We start from the raw sequence: 19,060 nt of genomic DNA on the forward strand, positions 1-19,060 counted from the left end.
CATTCAGATAATTTAGTAAATTATGAAGAAGGAAATGAAAAAACTTTCTCTAAATTCCACTACCTATAAATAACTATTGCTAAATGACATAAAAAACATTTTGCTGGCAGTCATTCCAGACTTTTTTCTATGCATAAATATACACAGAATACAAAGTGTACACATAGACAATAGATACCTAGAAGATATATCATATATAGTCTGGTGATCTTTTACACTTAGTGATAACAGACAGTATATCTTGCCATTCCAATACTGCAAACTCATAATACATTAATGGCCATGCAGTATTTCATTATGTGAACATATCAAATTCTACTTAACTATTTCTTTTTCCTACTTTCTTGAGACTTTTCATTTGTTGAGTCCCCATAGAGGGGCTTGATTTGGCTCTAATTCATTGATAGCTTCTATAGCTGTATATCTAGTGTCCAGTAACATAAACATAAAATTCTGACTCCAAAAAAGAATACAGATAAAAATATTTCACATCTTTGGCTATTAGAAACATTCTGAATTTGACAACAAAAGCAAAAAATAAGTAAGACTACTTCAAACTAAAATGCTTCTACAGAGCAAAAGAAACAAACCATGAACAATGAAAAGGCAACCTACAGAGTGGGAGAAAATGCTTGCATATCATATATCTGATAATATCAAAAATATACAAAGAGCTCATGCAACTCAATAGCAAACAAATATAAAAGAATCTAATTTAAAAAGTGGACAGAGGAAAAAATAAGTAAAAAATGTGAAGAGGATGTGAATAGTATTTTTTCTAAAGACTACATACAGATGGCCAACAGGCACATAAAAAGGTGCTCAACACCACTCATCATCAGGGAAATGCAAATGAAAACCACAATGAGATATCACCTCACAACTATTAGAATAGCTGTTATCAAAAATACAATAAATAGAGGTGGCTGGCTAGGTCAGTCAGTAGAGCATGCAATTCTTGATCTCAGGGTTGTGAGTTCTAGCCCCATGTTTGGTACAGAGATTACTTAAAAATAAAATCTTTAAAAAGAAGCCACTTTCACTGAAGACTATTCTTTTTTTTTAAGATTTTATTTATTTATTCATGAGAGACAGAGAGAGAGAGAGAGAGAGAGAGGCAGAGACACATGCAGAGGGAGAAACAGGTTCCATGCAGGAAGCTTGACGTGGGACTCGATCCCAGGTCTCCAGGATCATACCCTGGGCTGAAGGCGGTGCTATGCCGCTGAGCCACCGGGGCTGCCCAAGACTATTCTTTATATTAAAAAAGTGGAAAATAAATACCAACTGTTGGAGAGGATGTGGAGAAGAGGGAACCCTCATGCACTGTTGTAGGAATGTAGATTGCGGGACGCCTGGGTGGCTCAGTGGTTGTGGGTCTACCTTTGGCTCAGGGTGTGATCCTGGAGTCCCGGGATCGAGTCCCACATTGGGCTTCCTACATGGAACCTGCTTCTCCCTTTCCCTCTGCCTGTGTCTCTCTCCCCCTCACTTTCTGTGTTTTTCATGAATAAATAAAATATTAAAAAAAAAAAGGAATGTAGATTGCTACATAGCAACTATGGAAAGCAATATGGAGGTTCCTCAAAAAATTAAAAATAGAACTATCATATGATACAGCAATTCCATTTTTGGGTATCTATCTCTGAAGGACACGAAAACACTACCTTGAAGAGATATCTCATACCCTAATGATCACTGCAGCATTATATACAACGGCCAAGACATTGAAACAACCTGTATCCACCAAGGGATAAATGGATAAAGAAAATGGGGTATGTGTAGGTGTACTTATGGATTATTAATCATTCATAAAAATAAAAAGGAGATCCTGCCATTTGTGACGACATGGATGGACCTTGAGGGCATTCTACTAAGTGAAATAAGCCAGACAGAGAAAGACAAACTTTATAATCATATTTATATGTGGAATAAAAGAAACAACCAAAAATCACCCAAACTAAAAAACTGAATTTAGGGATACAAAGAACAGACTGGCAGTTGGTGGGGAGAGGAGATGGTAAAGGTAGTCAAAAAGTACAAATTTTCAGTTGTAAAACAAGTAAGTCCTGGTAATGTACAGCATGGTGACTATAATTAATAATACTATGTTGTGTATTTGAAAGTTGTTAAGAGAGCAGATTCTCATCACAGGGAAAAAAGGTTTGTAACTGCAGTGGCAATGGATGTTACCTAAATAAACTGTGGTTATCATTTTGCAATATATACATATATCAAGTCATTATGTCGTACACCTGAAACTAATGTCATGTGTCAATTAAACTACAATAAAAAAAAAAAGAAACATCCTGATCCCATTCACTCCAAGGAAATACGGAATCTCTCAATAGTAGAAAATTACAAGCTACAAGAATAAAAGCTAAAAAGCTCAGCAGTTATGAAGCCTTAGCCATGGCAGGCAGAAAGAATTCTGAGGATTTTTTTTCCTAACTAAACATACTTCACGTCTACAATCTGAAGTCTGGCCAAGTCTATTTGTGAGGAAAATTAAAGACTAGAGCAATTGTTGCTTTGTAAAAGAAATCATTAGAAGCATGTAAATACTTAACTTCATATAAAAATGGGTCTCTTTTAATAAATTCTCAGGAATATCTAAAGCACAATATGAGGTACATGTACACGAAAACTGTCACACAATTTCTCTAATGAAATGAACTTTCTGGAAGGTGATAAAGTCAGTCTAATACACTGTTCCAGGAGGTCTTCATTAAATGTGTTCTCCAAAAAGGTTACACACACACACACACACACACACACACACACACACAGGGAATATTCTAAAAGCTGAAGAATCTTGCTTTTAGGAATGGAAGAAGTAGCTTGCGATTTTGCAATTTCAGGGTATATTCAGTTTCAATTAAATGAAAGAAGATATATTCAAAATGTTCTTTGAGAACTTTAGTTGACTAGAGGGAACTTAAATCTTACATTAGTTTTACCAATTGTTTGAAATGAAATTTCCCATCTGAGCATAAAGTATTAGACAAGCAACTTTCCTTGGTGTGGCACTATTAAAATCTACACATGAAGATACAAAGTTTCAATTTGAGGGCATAAATCATCAGTTCTTCTGTTCTCATACTTAGATGACTATAGCCTACGGCTGAATGGTATACTCATTTTTCTCTGCAACTAAACAAGGTAAATAAATGTGATATATTGGCACATCACCCCACCACTCTGCATATGGAGCACATTAAGGTTGTATTCATTTGCCATATGAATATAATTCCTTTTACCACATCTACTATTAGTTACAAGCAGTAAATACAGAGTTGTTTTGCTGGAACTCAAGGGCCTGCATTACATCATGGAGCACTAAACATCCTGGACCTTCTGGAGAATTTCATAAACGTAGTTTAATGTCACCTGAACTTGAATACTGCCAACATACTGCTTCAAACCCAAGTTGATGAATTCTTCAAGAAAAAAAGAAAAATACAGGGCAGTCTTGGTGTTAGTGCAACAGTGTACGCCAAAAGTCAGACCACAAGGAAAGCTCTTGATGAGGTAAATACAGGAATTCATGCTCTAGACAAAGAATCAGATCAAAAGTCACAGCCCAGGTTTCAAGCCACAGTTGATTCAAGCATTGCTTTCATATTCAGAATCAAGTGAACATAAGGTTAAAATATCCAAACAGTTTTCCTCCAGTGTAGTTTAATGAAGATCTGGGATCGAGAAGATAAGAGTCTGTCTCATGACAAACTGATGCTTTGTTTCGTTGGGCATAGGTTGTTTACTTTTTCCTTAAACAATAAATTTCTTATAAATTTCCAATTCCATGCTAGGGTGGGGAAAAAGAAGGAGGAAAGTGATTTATTTTACAAATGTATATAGTTCAACACAAATGTACGTATCTTGGCATCTGTAACCCATAAATAATCTATCACAGACAATTAAAAGCAAAGTACACCTGACTTAATCAAGTAGTGATTTTCAAATTTACCAGTATTAAGTCCCTGAGTACATCCAGCAGATGGTGCTCTAGGACACCTACTTACAGAAAGAATACTGTTTATGTTACCTCCAACTATATTTTGGCAAGACAAAGAATAAGGATTTATCAGTAGCTTCAGTAAAACATGTTAGGCTTTATGATAGAAAGAACATAATTCCTAAATATGTGCACAAAAATATACATATGCATAAGCACATGTGCACAGAAGCAATCAGTAAATAATTCACACCTGGACATATAATGATACTACTTTTCTTATAGACTGATGAGTAGTCCATGCATATCAGTGGTATTTATAGTCATATGGCAAGATCATTCTAAATTCATTAAAAAAAAATTTAGAATGCCTTAAAGTTAGAATTCATTTTTAATTATAGCAGGAATGTCTCATTAGGGTGATACTAGTAAAATTAACAACAGTAGGATTTACGGTAATGACTTAAGTGATTGATGAGAGTATAACAAAATGAAGTTTTAGACAGAGAAAAAGCAGGGCAGCTATGGCATACAGTACTTTAAAAAACAGCTCTGTGGTCTGTTAGTGCTAGCCTTATGGTTAATAAAACCTTCTTTCTAATTAATGGTGCTGAAATATTCTTAAAGAACAGAATCTTGTTGTTATGAAAAAAACTTAAATAGTTGTGTTTTTTTTTTTCAGTAGACGCCATTCCTATAAAGGAGAAAGCTGACATAGATTAGCATGTCTGATTGCAAAGAGGAAAAAAATGCCACCTTTCAATCAAATCAAAAACAGAATGTGAGAATGGAAAAGTACTTTACTGAAATACTATATACACACATACATACAACACCCTCATAGTCAGCAACCATTTGCTTCTCAAGCTAATCAACTGTGGCTTTTAAAAAATTACTCAGAAGCCTGAAAATACTTAATAAGCATTTACTTTTAAAAGCTTAAAATGCATCTAAGTTTATGATCTAGTAATACAATATAAAAATCGTAGATAATAACTATTTTACAAATTTTCATCTTGCTTAATAAGATCATTTCCAAGTTTAAAGTATTCAAATGTCAATTGAATGCACTGGGGGACGTTTTCTCTAAAATTTGTGAACATACAGTCTTTATAGCATTATTCTGAGGGGAAAATGAGTGTTTCAGGAAAAGCATTTTGGTGCACAGATTCAGTTCTAAAACACAAAGAGGACGAGGGCAAAGAGAATGTGCTTCCATGTAGAAAATACCTTTCATGAAAATGTTCTTGGTTAATTTTATTTAAAAATCTACAACTAAATAGAATCAGATCTTAATTTCTCTTCTCGGTAAGAAAATTGCATTCCACAGGAGATAACTATCACAAAACAAAAGAGTCAAAGATGAAAAACTATCTGTTATACAGGAAAACAAGGCTTTTGCCACATAATCTAGGCAGAGTTTATAAAACATGTGCATCCTTTTAAAAGCCCAAGTTACACCATATATAGGTTTTATCCAGTTTGAGTTAGCCTGATTTTGCCCAAGCAATGTGTATTTTAATACTGGATAACATGATTTTTAAAAAATAGTAATAAAGCCATGAACTTCACAGAGAGCACTATTAGATTTGTGGAAAACGGTGCAGGCATATGACCCTAGGAAGGAAGATTTCTAGTTTATCCTCATGATTTTTGAAAAGCAAACATACAAACTAAATACTTGAAGGAGACCCTATAAAATGCAAAAAAAAAAAAAAAAAAAAAAAAAGCAATAGCTTAGTTTTCTTGAACTTACCTATTTTCCCATCAAGAAAGAAACAAGTCTGTATTCAAAAATTTAAGTTGAGGCATTGTGTGCATTTATAGACCAGGTTGAAATTATATGTTAAAAAAAAAAAAAAGCGTGGCAGTTTCTTAAAGGTCATTTGTATTGCATCCAAGAGATACAATATAGGAATAAGCATAACCTAAAATTCCTCATTTGAAAAGCTCTGACTTCAGCGGCTGCATCGTGGAGTCATCAACCAGCCAGAGGCTTATAAAATCCAAACCAGCTTGCGCGAATGTGTAAAACAATTCACATGCGTGGTAAAAATGTCTTTGTTTTTGTTTGTCATTCTCTTCTGAAAAGCTTAGGCTGGCTTGTTCATTTTTCTATTCTAATGTGTGGAAATTCTCATTATATGAAAAAGTGCCTATTTGTCTTTCAGCCAGATTCATCCTTCAAAGCTAAAGCAAAATTAGATTGGGATATCAGACACTATAAAAGGGCCAGAAAGGATTAGGTTCACTTTGAGAAAGGTAATTTAATTTAGTCAAGATACATTACAATTTTCTAAAATTTTTATTAGATATGCTGTTATGTTATTCTTTTTTTTTTCTTTTCATTACCAGCATTACTAGGAGTTAATGTCCACCACGCTGCAGACAATGAGAGGGTATAGATGAAGTGCTTTATGAAAAATATAACATTATAATGTATACTCTGATGCCAACAAGATGGTGTTTGTGTAGTGATTTATTTGCTCTAAGCATTCTGTGCTTCTGATGACACCTTAAGTCAGTTACTATCGTTGCTTTCATTTAACAGACAAGACAGAAGGACCACAGCAAAGCTCGGAACTTGGATTTGCTTTACTCCAACTCTAGGATTTGGTCAATGCTACTTGATTCATTTTTTTTAGAAGACATGCATGTAAAAACCATCTCTAGGATGATTTATAAGGTATTTAAATATATATTTCTCCCTTCGGGAAAAGCTGAATATTTCTAGTTTTAGATATACTTTAATTTCTGAAATGTAACCACCATCACATGGAAGTGTAACTAATAAGCCTTTGGCTACTTCTCAGAGTACACGTTGGTAATGACCATGTATAACACAGGACACAATTAAGTCAAGGAAGTAAAAAAAAACAAAAAACATTTTTTTCTTGTGTTTGGAATATTTTACGTGCATGAGACGCGTTGTTTTAAGGCAAGAGAAAGTTCTTCCTAAGTATTTTTAGCTAAGTAACAAATTGTATATTTATTGTTTATGTCAAGCCTAGGTTTGTCTAAGATAATTTACTGAATCTAGATAACTGAATTTATAGACACACGAAAAAAAGAAATTGAAAGTAGACACTCCTAAAAGGGCAGAAATGAAGAAGGAGCAGAATATAAGGCTCCATAACGTAAAGAACATAAAGCATTCCTCAAAACAAAGCGAAGAACAATTCCCCAAGGTTTTTTTTTTACATGTTTAAAAATTTTATCATAATTATATATAAAATACAGATGTCTATGTAAATATGTGAAAGACACACATAGACACATTATCCTCTCATTTAAACGCATACACTGAAGTTTGACTTGAGCACAGACTTTTGTGCCCAAAGCATCACAGCCTTAAAGTTATTTTTTGTATCCTATTTGTTTAGGGAATCATCTCTGATTGGAGTGACATAAGAAATATACCTTAGAGGATTTAATAAAAATTGTGCTTACCTATCACACAAAACAAAAAAGCATAAACAGCTTTTAGAAAATATTTTATAAAATATTTCCCATAAACAACTTCTACACTGGTTTTTTACTATTTTTTAAAAGGTTTCACTTTCAATCAAATATTACACATTTAATAAGCACAGCTTTAAGAAGTCAATCCAAAATGTGATGGACTGAAGCATATGCCGACCGTTTCATAATTTGGAGCTAAATGACAGAGTGCTACGGTATTCAGGTAAAGCAATCAGGGACAAATGGTGCTTCCTTAACCAAATACAGTGCAACTTGCTTTAAATTAAGAAACTGTAAATATTTAAGAGCAGTTAAAAAGCTCTACCTTATGAAGTAAAAAGCTAAAGCTATTCTTGCAGGAACTCTTCAGTGTTGTCATAATCATTTTAATTAAATTCTCATTTTTCAGGTGGTCCCTTTAATTGTTTTTTCCTACTTCTTAATGTGTTTTTCTAAAGCCATTTCTTTTCTGCAGCTGTGTGCGATTGGTTTTAATGGTAGCTGCTTCCTTTTTTGCCTTCTGTGAATTACAATTTTAAATGGTTACACATTTTTTGTTTTACTGCCTTCAGCATAGTTTCATAAAGATGTTTAAGGCTGTTGGTGAACATTTTCATTTCCCATCTGAAAAACCAAGAGCCAATTTGAATATTCCGTATTGGCCTTTTATGACCTGTTTTATCTTTTAATATGTAAATGAAAGCATATTCTTTATAAAGACTGGTTTGTTTCCACGAAATTATAATTGTTTTTTTGCTCTCTTACAATATGTATTCAAAAAACAAGATAATATGTGATTGCTCTTTTATGTTATATCATGTTCGTGAATGAAACACCTCTCTTTTATTTGGTGAAAGCCATTTCCAATGAGGAACTAGCATTTTCAGGTCATAAGAATAACCTGTACCATGAAAAATGAGATTTTATACTTGGACTTGAATTATCAGTGCTCACAAAATGTTAATAATTGAGAGGCTATCTAGACCTTTCTTAAACTATAACTAGGAAATTAAAACGACTTAATGATTCAATTTCACTTTTACCATGATAACAAAACATAACTTCACTGCAAAATGTTATTATATATCACTTGTAACAGTTTACTTATAAAATAAGTTGTACTTACTGCCTGGGTTATCTCCAATGCCACTGCTTTTTCCATTCCAGTACCAGAGCAAAAGGGTTGCATCACGTGATCCTGAGAGAATGTAGCAATTTCCCCCAATATAGGACTCAGAACGAGTGAGGCAAGTGACCACATCCCAATGGCCAAATACCACTTGAGTTAATTTTCCTGAAATACAAAACAATTTTATTTAAAACTGCTATAAAATAATTAAAGAAATTCCACTGACCATTTAACTTATAAAATAATGAAATCATGTTAACTCAATTCTGATGATTCAGATTTTACAATCAAATTTGATCTGGTCTAACCTAAAAGTTTTCATCGAATATTAACAATGACAAAAAGTCAATTGAACAGTGATAATAACATTTTTGAAAAACATAATGTTGAAACTATTTCAACAAACTTAGGACCATGATACCATATCATTATACATGGCTACTATGAATTCCAAATGAATCATATTTACTGATTAAAGCAGGCCCAGCAGAACTCTTATTTGGAATAATTTCAGCAATTTCGTAAGTTACTCTGTATGATTCAAAGCAAAATAAAACTTAAGTGCCTTGCTTTATAATTCAGCCTTTACTATTACAAACTTGTCTCTGAATTAATAAAGATATAATGTATTTCTCTTTTTTTTAACGTGATCTATACAAGGATGATAAAAGTCACTTTGGAGAGTTTCTGTTCTTTTCAAATCAGATTTACATAAACTAAGTTTTGGTAAAAGGACTAATATATTGAGATTACAATTAGAGCTGGGTCATTCTTTCTTTGTCTTGATTGTCTGAATGATAAAAAATCTTTGGGGAGTGATGATGGAGTTAAGATAATGGCAGTTTATCTAACATTAATGACCGCCAAAGGGAAGAATCCAGTACACTTACTATACATCTCGGGAGGGCTTCGGACACAGGATGAATTGTTCACATAACAGTGCCGGAAAAAAAAAGTAAAGCCCCCACTTTTGAGAATCTTTGTTTAAAAATCAGATATGGTGTTTATGATTCATACAAACTTGTCTAAAGAATGAAATAGCTAAAGCAGCCCTTCCACTCCATCCCTATGGTTTCTAGCTAATATTTTCCTTTGAAATGTCTACAGAATTACAGATGAATGTCACAGAATGTCTACCTCTAATAGCACGAGTTTCTTTTTATTTTTGAAGAAGTGTTCCAGTGGGGTCATATAAATAGAATTCAAATATTCAAGAAGACCACTAAACTGAAAAAAGATTAATATGCCTAAAAAGTTTGTGTTTAATTTGGAAAACATCATAATCTAGTCAAAAGTTTAAGGTCTCATGAGACGCCTGGGTGGCTCAGCGGTTGAGCGTCTGCCTTTGGCTCAGGGCATCATCCCGGAGTCCCAGGATCCAGTCCCACATTGGGCTCCCTGCATGGAGCCTGCTTCTCCTCCCTTTTCCTATGTCTCTGCCTCTCTCTCCGTGTCTCTCATGAATAAATAAAAATCTCTGAAAAAATTAAAACAAAGTTTAAGGTCTCACCTAAATATTAGCATCTAAGTGTATTTAATTCTTTAAGATAATCATAAATATAACTAAAAAAATACTTCTGTTAATTTTTTTTTAATTCTTGATTTTAGGAAGTCTGAAGCTTATTACAAAAGCTGCAAATTAAAAAATAAAATGCAGAAATATACTTAATTCAGATAAAAGGTCAAATATACTGTTTCCACTTGCAGAGAACCTACTACTAGTAACTTTTTTTTTTTTTTTAAGATTTTATTTATTTATTCATGAGAGATACAGAGACACAGGCAGAGGGAGAAGCAGGCCCATGAAGGGAGCCCGACGCGGGACTCGATCCCGGTCTCCAGGATCATAACCCAGGCCAAAGGTGGTGTCAAACCACTAAGCCACCAGGGCTGCCCCTACTACTAGTAACTTTAAATTCACATTAATTTCAGTCTCAAATTGCACAACTAATAAAGTGCATTTTTTCTCCTGTGAATAAGGACTTTAGTAAGACAGGTGTTTTAACTGCTAAAAGTTAAAAATATGTATTTCTGAATTTCTTCAACCTTTTAATTTGACATCAAAACATTTCATTAAAAAAATTAGCTAATTTTTAGAATTGATACTATCATAAGAATTCAAGGCTTCTTAGAATGAAAACAATGGAAAAGAAAAAGTGCAAATTATTTTTTTAAAAGATTTTATTTATCTATTCATGAGAGACACAGGCAGAGGAAGAAGCAGGCTCCTTGCTGGAAGTCTGATGTGGGTCTTGATCCCAAGACCCCGGGATCACAACCTGAGCCAAAGGCAGATGCTCAACCACTGAGCCACCCAGGTGCCCCAAGAAAGCACAAATTAAATAGGAAAAGATGTAATCATTTCCACATCATTTCCAATTTACCTGAAGAACAAAGTGGAGAGGTTTAGTGGTAAAATGGGTGGGGTTAGAGTAAAGGCAGGCCTTACAAGGGGTAGGACAAAGTTAGGAAGCTGAATGCACTCTAATTACTGATTAGAAAACTGAAGGTTAAATCAGTGAGTTTTAACTACTGAAAATAACTGAAGACACCATATATCATGTTGATTATGTTTTTGATAACAGAGTGTGTATAGTTATTTCTGTCTCAGCCTATACCTAAGTGCAGAGAGCCTGTAAACTCCAGGCATGATTTAAATAGGTTATTGAGGTTAGGCTTATTTAAGATTTGATACCTATCACCTCAGTGGGTTGTAGGAGTAAGAAGGGGAGTGAGTACAATTTTAAGTAGGTACAGGAGGCACCTGGTATGCAGGAAACCCATGTGCATCCAGAAGGCTTGCAGAAGAACAGCTATTTGCTTGGTGACTTACCCTGTTTCCAACTCATGTGAGGACAAAGTGGAAAGATTTAGCTATAAAAGTGGGATGAATTAACTAGAGTGGCAGCATGTTCCAAGATTCGTATTTGTTAATTCTCGGTTAAGTCATCCCTCTGTATCTATAATATCAGTGTTAGGAAAATGTATACTCAGTTACTGTGGTTTCTTTTTCCATTACAATTTCCTAGTGCTTTAATTTTTGCTCCCAAAGTTATCACAGTTATTTTCTATTCAACATTACTGCACACCTACTAAGTGCCAGGCACTAGGCCCTTTGACATGTGCATTGCTGTTCAAGAGACATGTAAATAGACATGATCCCTGCCCTCAGAGTATTTAGTGTCTACTGGGGCAGACAGACATTAAACAGACACAAACACATGTAATTATGAACTGTGATAAGTAGTATAAAAGAAAGAAAACAAGATAGAATCAGTGAGAATAATGTAGAATGAATTTAGGTTGGGCATCAGGAAGATCGAAATAAGGGAGTGACATTTACATATTTACATCTAAAGCGTTTCATATTTTAATACAAATTAACTGTATTTTCTACAATTTATACTTTGGACTCAACTCTGGAAAACATTATTTTTTTAAGTTTACTTTTTCCTGTTCTGGCAGCCTTCCTCCGCAATATTTGTTATTGCTATGAGGTTGAGGTTCACTCCTCCTAAATAAATCACAGCATATAAATACCTGCTGCTCCTTTTGGTAAATTATTTTCTGATAATCTCATAAGTGTTCCTCAACCTTTATTTTTTGTTTCCTTTAATACCAGTCCACCTCTCCACACACTAATATCAAATATTACCACAAGCACTAGAATATCCCCTTTTTGACAGAACAAATTTTCTAGTTAATGTTTTATTTGACAGCTGTGCTACAAATAAAAAAAATTCAAGCTCAGGACTCTACACCACTGAATCTAAAATGTGGCCTGAAAATAATTCCCACCGCCGAGGGAAGGTTTTATTGTTGCCTCTGCTGTTCTAGTTGTGTCCCGAAAACATGATTTATGTTTAAAGAATTTTCCGTTACAACCATGTTTCTCTCCCCGCCCCCCACCCCACCCTGAATCTAATAAGAGAAGGATTTTTTTTTGGCTTATGTGCTAAAATATAATTGAATTCAACACTTGCGATAGCTTTGCTATTATATATTATTGATCACACAATTTCCCCCTTGCTTCTCTGGCAAACTTAAAGGAGAAAATATTTAATATCCCTATTGTCAAAAAACACAAACACTTATTTACCCTAATTGAAATTATTTTGAATAAAACTAGTATCAGAGTTTGTATATAAGATATTAAGATACTAGGACTATCATTTCAGGATTTCTTCATAACTTTTTTTGGCAAGTGTAAATATTTTTATTGTATAAGCTAAATAAGTCCCACTGAAGTTTAAAATAAGGCTACTACTTATAAAAATGTTTTATATACAAACACTCGTATATTTTAAAAAACAGTAAAGTGGAAGGTTTTTGGAAAAAGGGGAAGGAATTTCATCTAGTTTATCAAGTCTAATGTAACATGGAAGACATACCAGGAACTCAGTGTTGTAAATTATTTTTCAAAACCAATATTGATAGGTACACCAATAAGACAATATAGTAGAATCACAGAATGTTACATTTGAAGCCAGAAGAGCTGGCTCGAATACCCAGTTTAAAATCACTATCATCTACTATACAAATTTCAGCAAGGCACTAACCTTTCTAAACCTCACTTTTATCATCTGAAAAATGGGGCTAAATATACCTGTTTTATCTAACAGGACTGCTACGAGGCTGAAACAATATCGTGTATATGAAAGAACTCTGTGTGAATGTAACAGTAATTTTAATTGTTAGTATTAGGTAACAGTGAGGTCAGCTCTACAAATATTAATATTCAGTGCTTTTTAAAAATGACATGGAATGTCAGCAAGCTCAAAAATCCTCAAATGCCAAAGCTGAAGATTGACATTACATACGCTTCCACTTACATATCATTGTAGAAGATGCAAAATTACAGAGATGAAGAATAGTTCAAAAAAAAAAAAAAAGAATAGTTCAGTTGTGTAAGGCTCAGGTGGGGGTAAAAGCTGACTGTAATGGGGCAGTGCAGGGAATTTTTGGTGTGATGGAACTGCTCTGCATTTTCATTGTGGTGGTTCTATAATTCTATAAACTGACCAAACTTATAGAACTTTAACCCCCCAAATTAATTTTTTTGTATGTAAATAATAAAATAAGGTTTTAAACGTGTAAAAAACAATAAGCAATCTAAACGCATGTTTAAGAAAATTCTGTAAAGGAATATAACAATTTTAATCTGAATGTTTGTTTAAAAAGGGAGCATAATTTTGTCAAATAATTCTAAGGTTATCATTACCATGATAATGAAAGAAGAGGTTAAAATTAAAATTTAATTATTAAGTCAGAGAAAGTTCATTATAATAATAAATAATTTTAGAAACACATCAATCTCCGTGGCATTTTTTTAAGAATTCTAGGAGTTTTAGTCTTTAGTAATCAACCTCATAGACCTTAACAAGTGGTAAGCACCTAATAAATGAGAAAGACTTGAATAATGATATTTTCTTTCTGGATCTACAGAAAGTAGGATGCAAATTATAAGAAAACTAGATCATCAGTTCCATAAAACAAACAAACAAAAAAAACCAAAACACAAGATCATGGCAAAAACAACTTCTAGGGTTTATTATATGAACAGTAGATATTCAACCTTTTTTCCCTATTTTCTCATGGCTATACAGTACTATCATCAAAATGTGTAAGGACAATGTCCTTGAATAAACAACAATTAATTTTTCAATATATTATACTTACTAAGGCAGAAACATGGACTCATATTCTATAAATATTAAATAAGACTGAAAAATGATTTACTACAAAGCATTTAATTAACTAGATATTTCGATTAAAAAGAGTTTCCTATTCCTGTCACATTTAAGCAAGATATTTGTAGATCCTTGGTTTAGTTGAAGTATCTACTTCCACAGTATTACTAAGTTCTGATATATTAATATCTAATTTTGATTCTTTCATGCAACTACACATGCACTGTAAGTTGATTTCCTCCTCTAACAGTTTCTAAAATACGTAATTTTTTTTAAGATTTTTTTTTTTAATTTATTCACGAGACAGAGAGAGAGAGAGAGAGGCAGAGACATAGGCAGCGGGAGAAGCAGGCTCCATGCAGGCAGCCCGATGACATGGGACTTGATCCTGGGTCTGCAGGATCAGGCCCTGGGGCTGAAGGCGGCGCTAAACCACTGAACCACCTGAACTGCCTAGTTTCTAAAAGACTTTGGAGACTTCATTAAATTTTTCAATTTTTCTCAATATCCTATATACAAAAATTTATAAACATTTTACTAGATTGCTTCTTCTATAATAATAGTGAGTTGAGCTTGGTTTGTCCCTTAGGGAGATACATGCAAATGAATAAATGGACTTAAACTTTCATATTCTAACAAGAGCTTCTGTCACACATAAAATCAGTAGTCAGCTACTTTCCTTCATGATGGTGCGGCTTTCAGCAAGATTCTATGTAGAGTCGGGAGGAGGCAAGGTATCTGCTACTAAGAAATACATTTAATGAGAATTTCTATTAAGGGAAAAAAAGTGGGAAAATACATCTATATGTATGTGCATCTGCTATATGATTGTGCATATACATGTGCATATGGTATTTACATACCTGGGTATGATTTCAAATGAATCATTCATTCTGTAAGCATGAGTCATGGGCGCCAAACCTACTATAAAAAACTGCCTCTTAAAAACATGCTGAAGTTAACTTAATAGTAGACTATGGAATAGATTTTTACTTAAAAGGGGAAAAGTGTCTCTTCCACATATTATGCATTTTACAACTCTGTAATTTCTAGAAGGAAGACGAAAGAGCATTCTAAGCCTCTCGGTGCTACTTTTAGTTAACTTTAGTTCATTGATGAAGAAAATACGTTACCTGTATCTGTAGAGTAGACTCGAAAACTCTTATCCCAGAAGCCAGAGATGAGAATATAGCGGTTGTCTGAAGTGATGACAAAGCACTGGGAATGGACTTGAATACTTTGGTCTAAAAGGTCAGTGATTTGCCTCCTGTGCATTCCTGTATTGCTGGCTGTGAGAACAGAGTAAGAAACAAAAATGCTACTAAACCCCACACATACAAAAATCCTATAGTTTGTAACACTGAGGGTGGGGAATGAGGGAGGAGAGGCAACACGTTCCAGGATAAGAATATTTTATCTTTAATTTTAAATTTTAAACATAATAATATGTGAAAAACCAAACAGGAAAAGATACCCGGTTGTTGGAAGAATGTGGGGTAGCTAAATTCAACATCTCACTAAGAAATTCTGCCTAGAGGGAAAAATAATAACATACTACAATTTCAAAATAGTATACAATTCTCAGAACACGCTTTCCAGCTCTTGGGCAGGACCAAACTAGATTACAGTCTCCAGATTGCACCACAGTTAGCTTTGTGTTTCTGACAATCTCATTACATCCATTGTCATGAGAATGGATTCATGTTGTGACAATCTATTACCTTTAACTTTTTGTCACAAGAAAGAGATATTGGAATTTAAATGTTATATATTTGAAATATCGTAGCATCTTGGAGTACTTTGGCTTTAACAGCTCTTTAATTTGACTAGATGTGAACTCCCATTTTCCCTGTTTACAGCTGCACTTGCATGTAAGGAAAGGATAGAATGACTATTTATTAAAGATACTTGTAATTGAAAAAGTCAAAGCACAGCACACTGCCACTTTCTTACTCCTTATGTAAGCAATAAAACAAGACAGTCTGGCAGTGTGTTTTCAAAGTGCTACAGAGCACCTGATACGGGGTTTGTCACAAGGCACAAGGTCAGACACAGAGAGACATCAAGCACATAGGAAGAGTAATAATCCTTTAGAAATACACTATCAAGTATGTCATTATCAGAAAAGGAATTTTCACTGAGATGCCTTTTTTGGAACCATGAGGCCAACCAAAGAGAAAGCTTTGTTTCTAGTGGCCTGAGTTATTTCACCACCAACTTTCTGATACAAATAGTGGTTCTTATAATAACAAAGGAACTTGATTGTACCAGAAATCAAAACGAATGAAGTAAATTTCTGCATCTGATCATTACATTCATTGTATTATTGTCTTCAGGTTTTTTTGGGGAAAGAAAAATCTCAACCTTTATAAAATGCATTCTTGATAAAAATAAAAAATAGAAAAATATTCATTGTACATAACAACTAAGTATGGCCAATCTAAGAGAAGGCTTAGAAAGTAATGCAGAAGAAAAAAAGTGTTCAAAATACTTCCCAGTGCTGTACTGGAACTACTGGAGACAAAAATAAACTTTTCTTTCCTTATGGCAAACATGACATAGCAAATATATGCGTAGATACTGTGCAAGCTTCTGCTAGCCTCTGTCTACACGACTTAACCATGTAAGATTATTAGATAACTATTTGATAATAGGCTTCATATACTTTTGGAGGATTAATGAACTAGAAAGTGATAGCAGTAGTAAAACGGGTAGAATTCTATTTGGGAATCACTCCTCTGCTACCTCCTTCCCACACAAAGAGAAGCTGCTGGCAAATGAAAAAAAGCTTTTATGGGTATCATAGTGCATCAGAGAGAGACATTAGTGTCTACCGCAGTGAAGCTGTGTGGTACAACTTAGATCTTTTATTCCAAGAAATCTAGCAATTTAAAGAAAGACAAGGTATGTAGTACTTTCTGTACTGGTTACTACAATACTTCATTCCACATGAAAACTGTAAAAATGTTTATTTTTGTTACCATTTATAGGACTTTAGCTTTTATGATACAAACTTTCACTGTCTTTGGCTTTTTCTTTGTTTTTGTTTTTTGGAGGGCATGGTCTCTTAAGGGATCTCACTTCACAGCTCTGGGTACATGCATAATTTTGAATTGAGGGACCACAATGTACCTACCATGGGTAAAGGCTGATGCCCTTTCAGCATTCAGATGAATGATTTTCTAAGTAAGTGCTTACCTGTAATTTAATATTGCAACCCCCCCACCCCAATCCATCCATCCATCCATCCATCCATCCATCCAATCTATATAACCTATCTCACAACTGCCTTTATCTCAATGTCTCCTGAGATTCAGTACTGAAGGTATTTTTATTTAATGAAAATTAGGTATATTTGTCTAGATAAGCAGTCTTCAACCTGGGGCATGCATACCCGTGGCAGGAGGGTGATATAAGATTTCCCAAGGGATAAACAGGCACAGATGGTTTTAAGGGAATCAATTTCTAGTTCCTCAACTTTTATGTTCTCTTCTCTGAAATAGATGTGCCTGAGAACTCTCCTATGAGTTTTTCTTTCTTATATCCCTTTTTGCATGCTCTTCTTCCACTAAATAAAATAAAGGCATATTTCTTTCCTATCTAGAATCTTACTATAGTACTTTATCTCAGGGTATAAAAATCTCTTGAGATGCAAAGAAAGGGACAATTCAAAATACTGATGTGAGGCTGAGAATGCCAAGGTATCAAATCATTCTGCAGGGCAGGTGGTTTCCAATTCACTGCTTTCAATAAAATGGAAGGAGGATCTAATCATGATGTCAATTGATAGATCATTAAAAATAAATTTCAATGATAGATTGCTAAAATGATCATTTAATGATAGACCATGAAAATAATTCTTAATAATAGATTACTATATAAATTGTCACATAACTCAGAAAGAGTTAAAAGATTTGAGTGATGTTGTTAAAACAAAATTCTTTCCTTTCACATCTATTTTCTTATGTAACTTTCCTTACAGATTCCACCTACTGAAAAAAGAAAAGGATAGAATCATTGACAAATCTTGTCTCATTCAGCAGCAAATAACATTCATTCATAAATACTTGAGCAAAGGGGAGGAGGAGGAAGCCCTATCCATTTCATTAAAGGTATATTTCCAATAAATTATTTGTTTTTATTTTTAATAATGTTTATTAAAATTTATGATTTTAATAAGTGTGTATTAATAGTATTTGTAATGATAACTCAGTGCAGATTAGTTTTTAGAAAAACTGAGTCTTATGATCATAGGAAATTTTAACATTTGAATTTACATACCTATGTTTAATTTTTCATATATTTTTACTGCTGAAAAGTATAATAAGGTAATCAATTTGAGAAGTTAAAATTGTGTAGAAATATGATAAAAATATAAATTTAAGATGGAAAAGGAATATAAAGTTGTCAACTGTTAAAAGCTTTTTTTATGCATTTTTTAAAAACAGAAAATGGTGACTATCAATTCACTTTGATATTTAAAATCCATTGTATATACTTAGAATTTTATACGCTATGCAAGAAACAATAACCTTTGCAACTATATAAACTTGTGATAAAAACTTTCAGAGGCTACATTAAAAATACAAGAGAATGTACATGATTTTAAACAATATTTTAGGAGATACAAGAGCAAATAGTCTGGTGACCAATTATGTAGAGTAGGGAAGAAAACTATGGCCTGTGCCTGGTTTTGTATATAAAGTTTTATTGGAATACAGAAATACTAATTTGTTTATATATTGTTTATGGCTGCTTTTGTGCTATAACATAATTAAGTAGTTGTGTCTGAGACCTTATGGTCTACAAAGCCTAAAATAT

General features: G+C 33.6%; 1 protein-coding gene and 1 long non-coding RNA gene across 11 annotated transcripts in view; one reads left to right on the forward strand and one right to left on the reverse strand.

Moving 5' to 3' along the window:
* LRBA (LPS responsive beige-like anchor protein) overlaps positions 1-19,060 on the reverse strand; it is a 729,491-nt gene that overhangs the window by 19,773 nt on the left and 690,658 nt on the right. For all 10 annotated transcript variants that reach the window (XM_072724802.1, XM_072724799.1, XM_072724798.1 and 7 more), the window contains exons 52-53: positions 15,373-15,528; positions 8,547-8,714 (exon numbers count right to left, since the gene is read on the reverse strand). In XM_072724802.1, the coding sequence (XP_072580903.1) occupies positions 8,547-8,714; positions 15,373-15,528 (324 nt within the window). The remainder of the gene's footprint in view (positions 1-8,546; positions 8,715-15,372; positions 15,529-19,060) is intronic.
* The window catches only part of LOC112933433 (uncharacterized), a 59,705-nt gene continuing 54,601 nt past the window's right edge, over positions 13,957-19,060 (forward strand). Inside the window, exons 1-2 of the long non-coding RNA XR_003237671.2 lie at positions 13,957-17,425; positions 18,222-18,351. This is a non-coding gene — a long non-coding RNA (uncharacterized lncRNA). The remainder of the gene's footprint in view (positions 17,426-18,221; positions 18,352-19,060) is intronic.

The sequence above is a fragment of the Vulpes vulpes genome, chromosome 10 (assembly GCF_048418805.1).
Source record: "Vulpes vulpes isolate BD-2025 chromosome 10, VulVul3, whole genome shotgun sequence".
NCBI classification, from domain to species: domain Eukaryota; kingdom Metazoa; phylum Chordata; class Mammalia; order Carnivora; family Canidae; genus Vulpes; species Vulpes vulpes.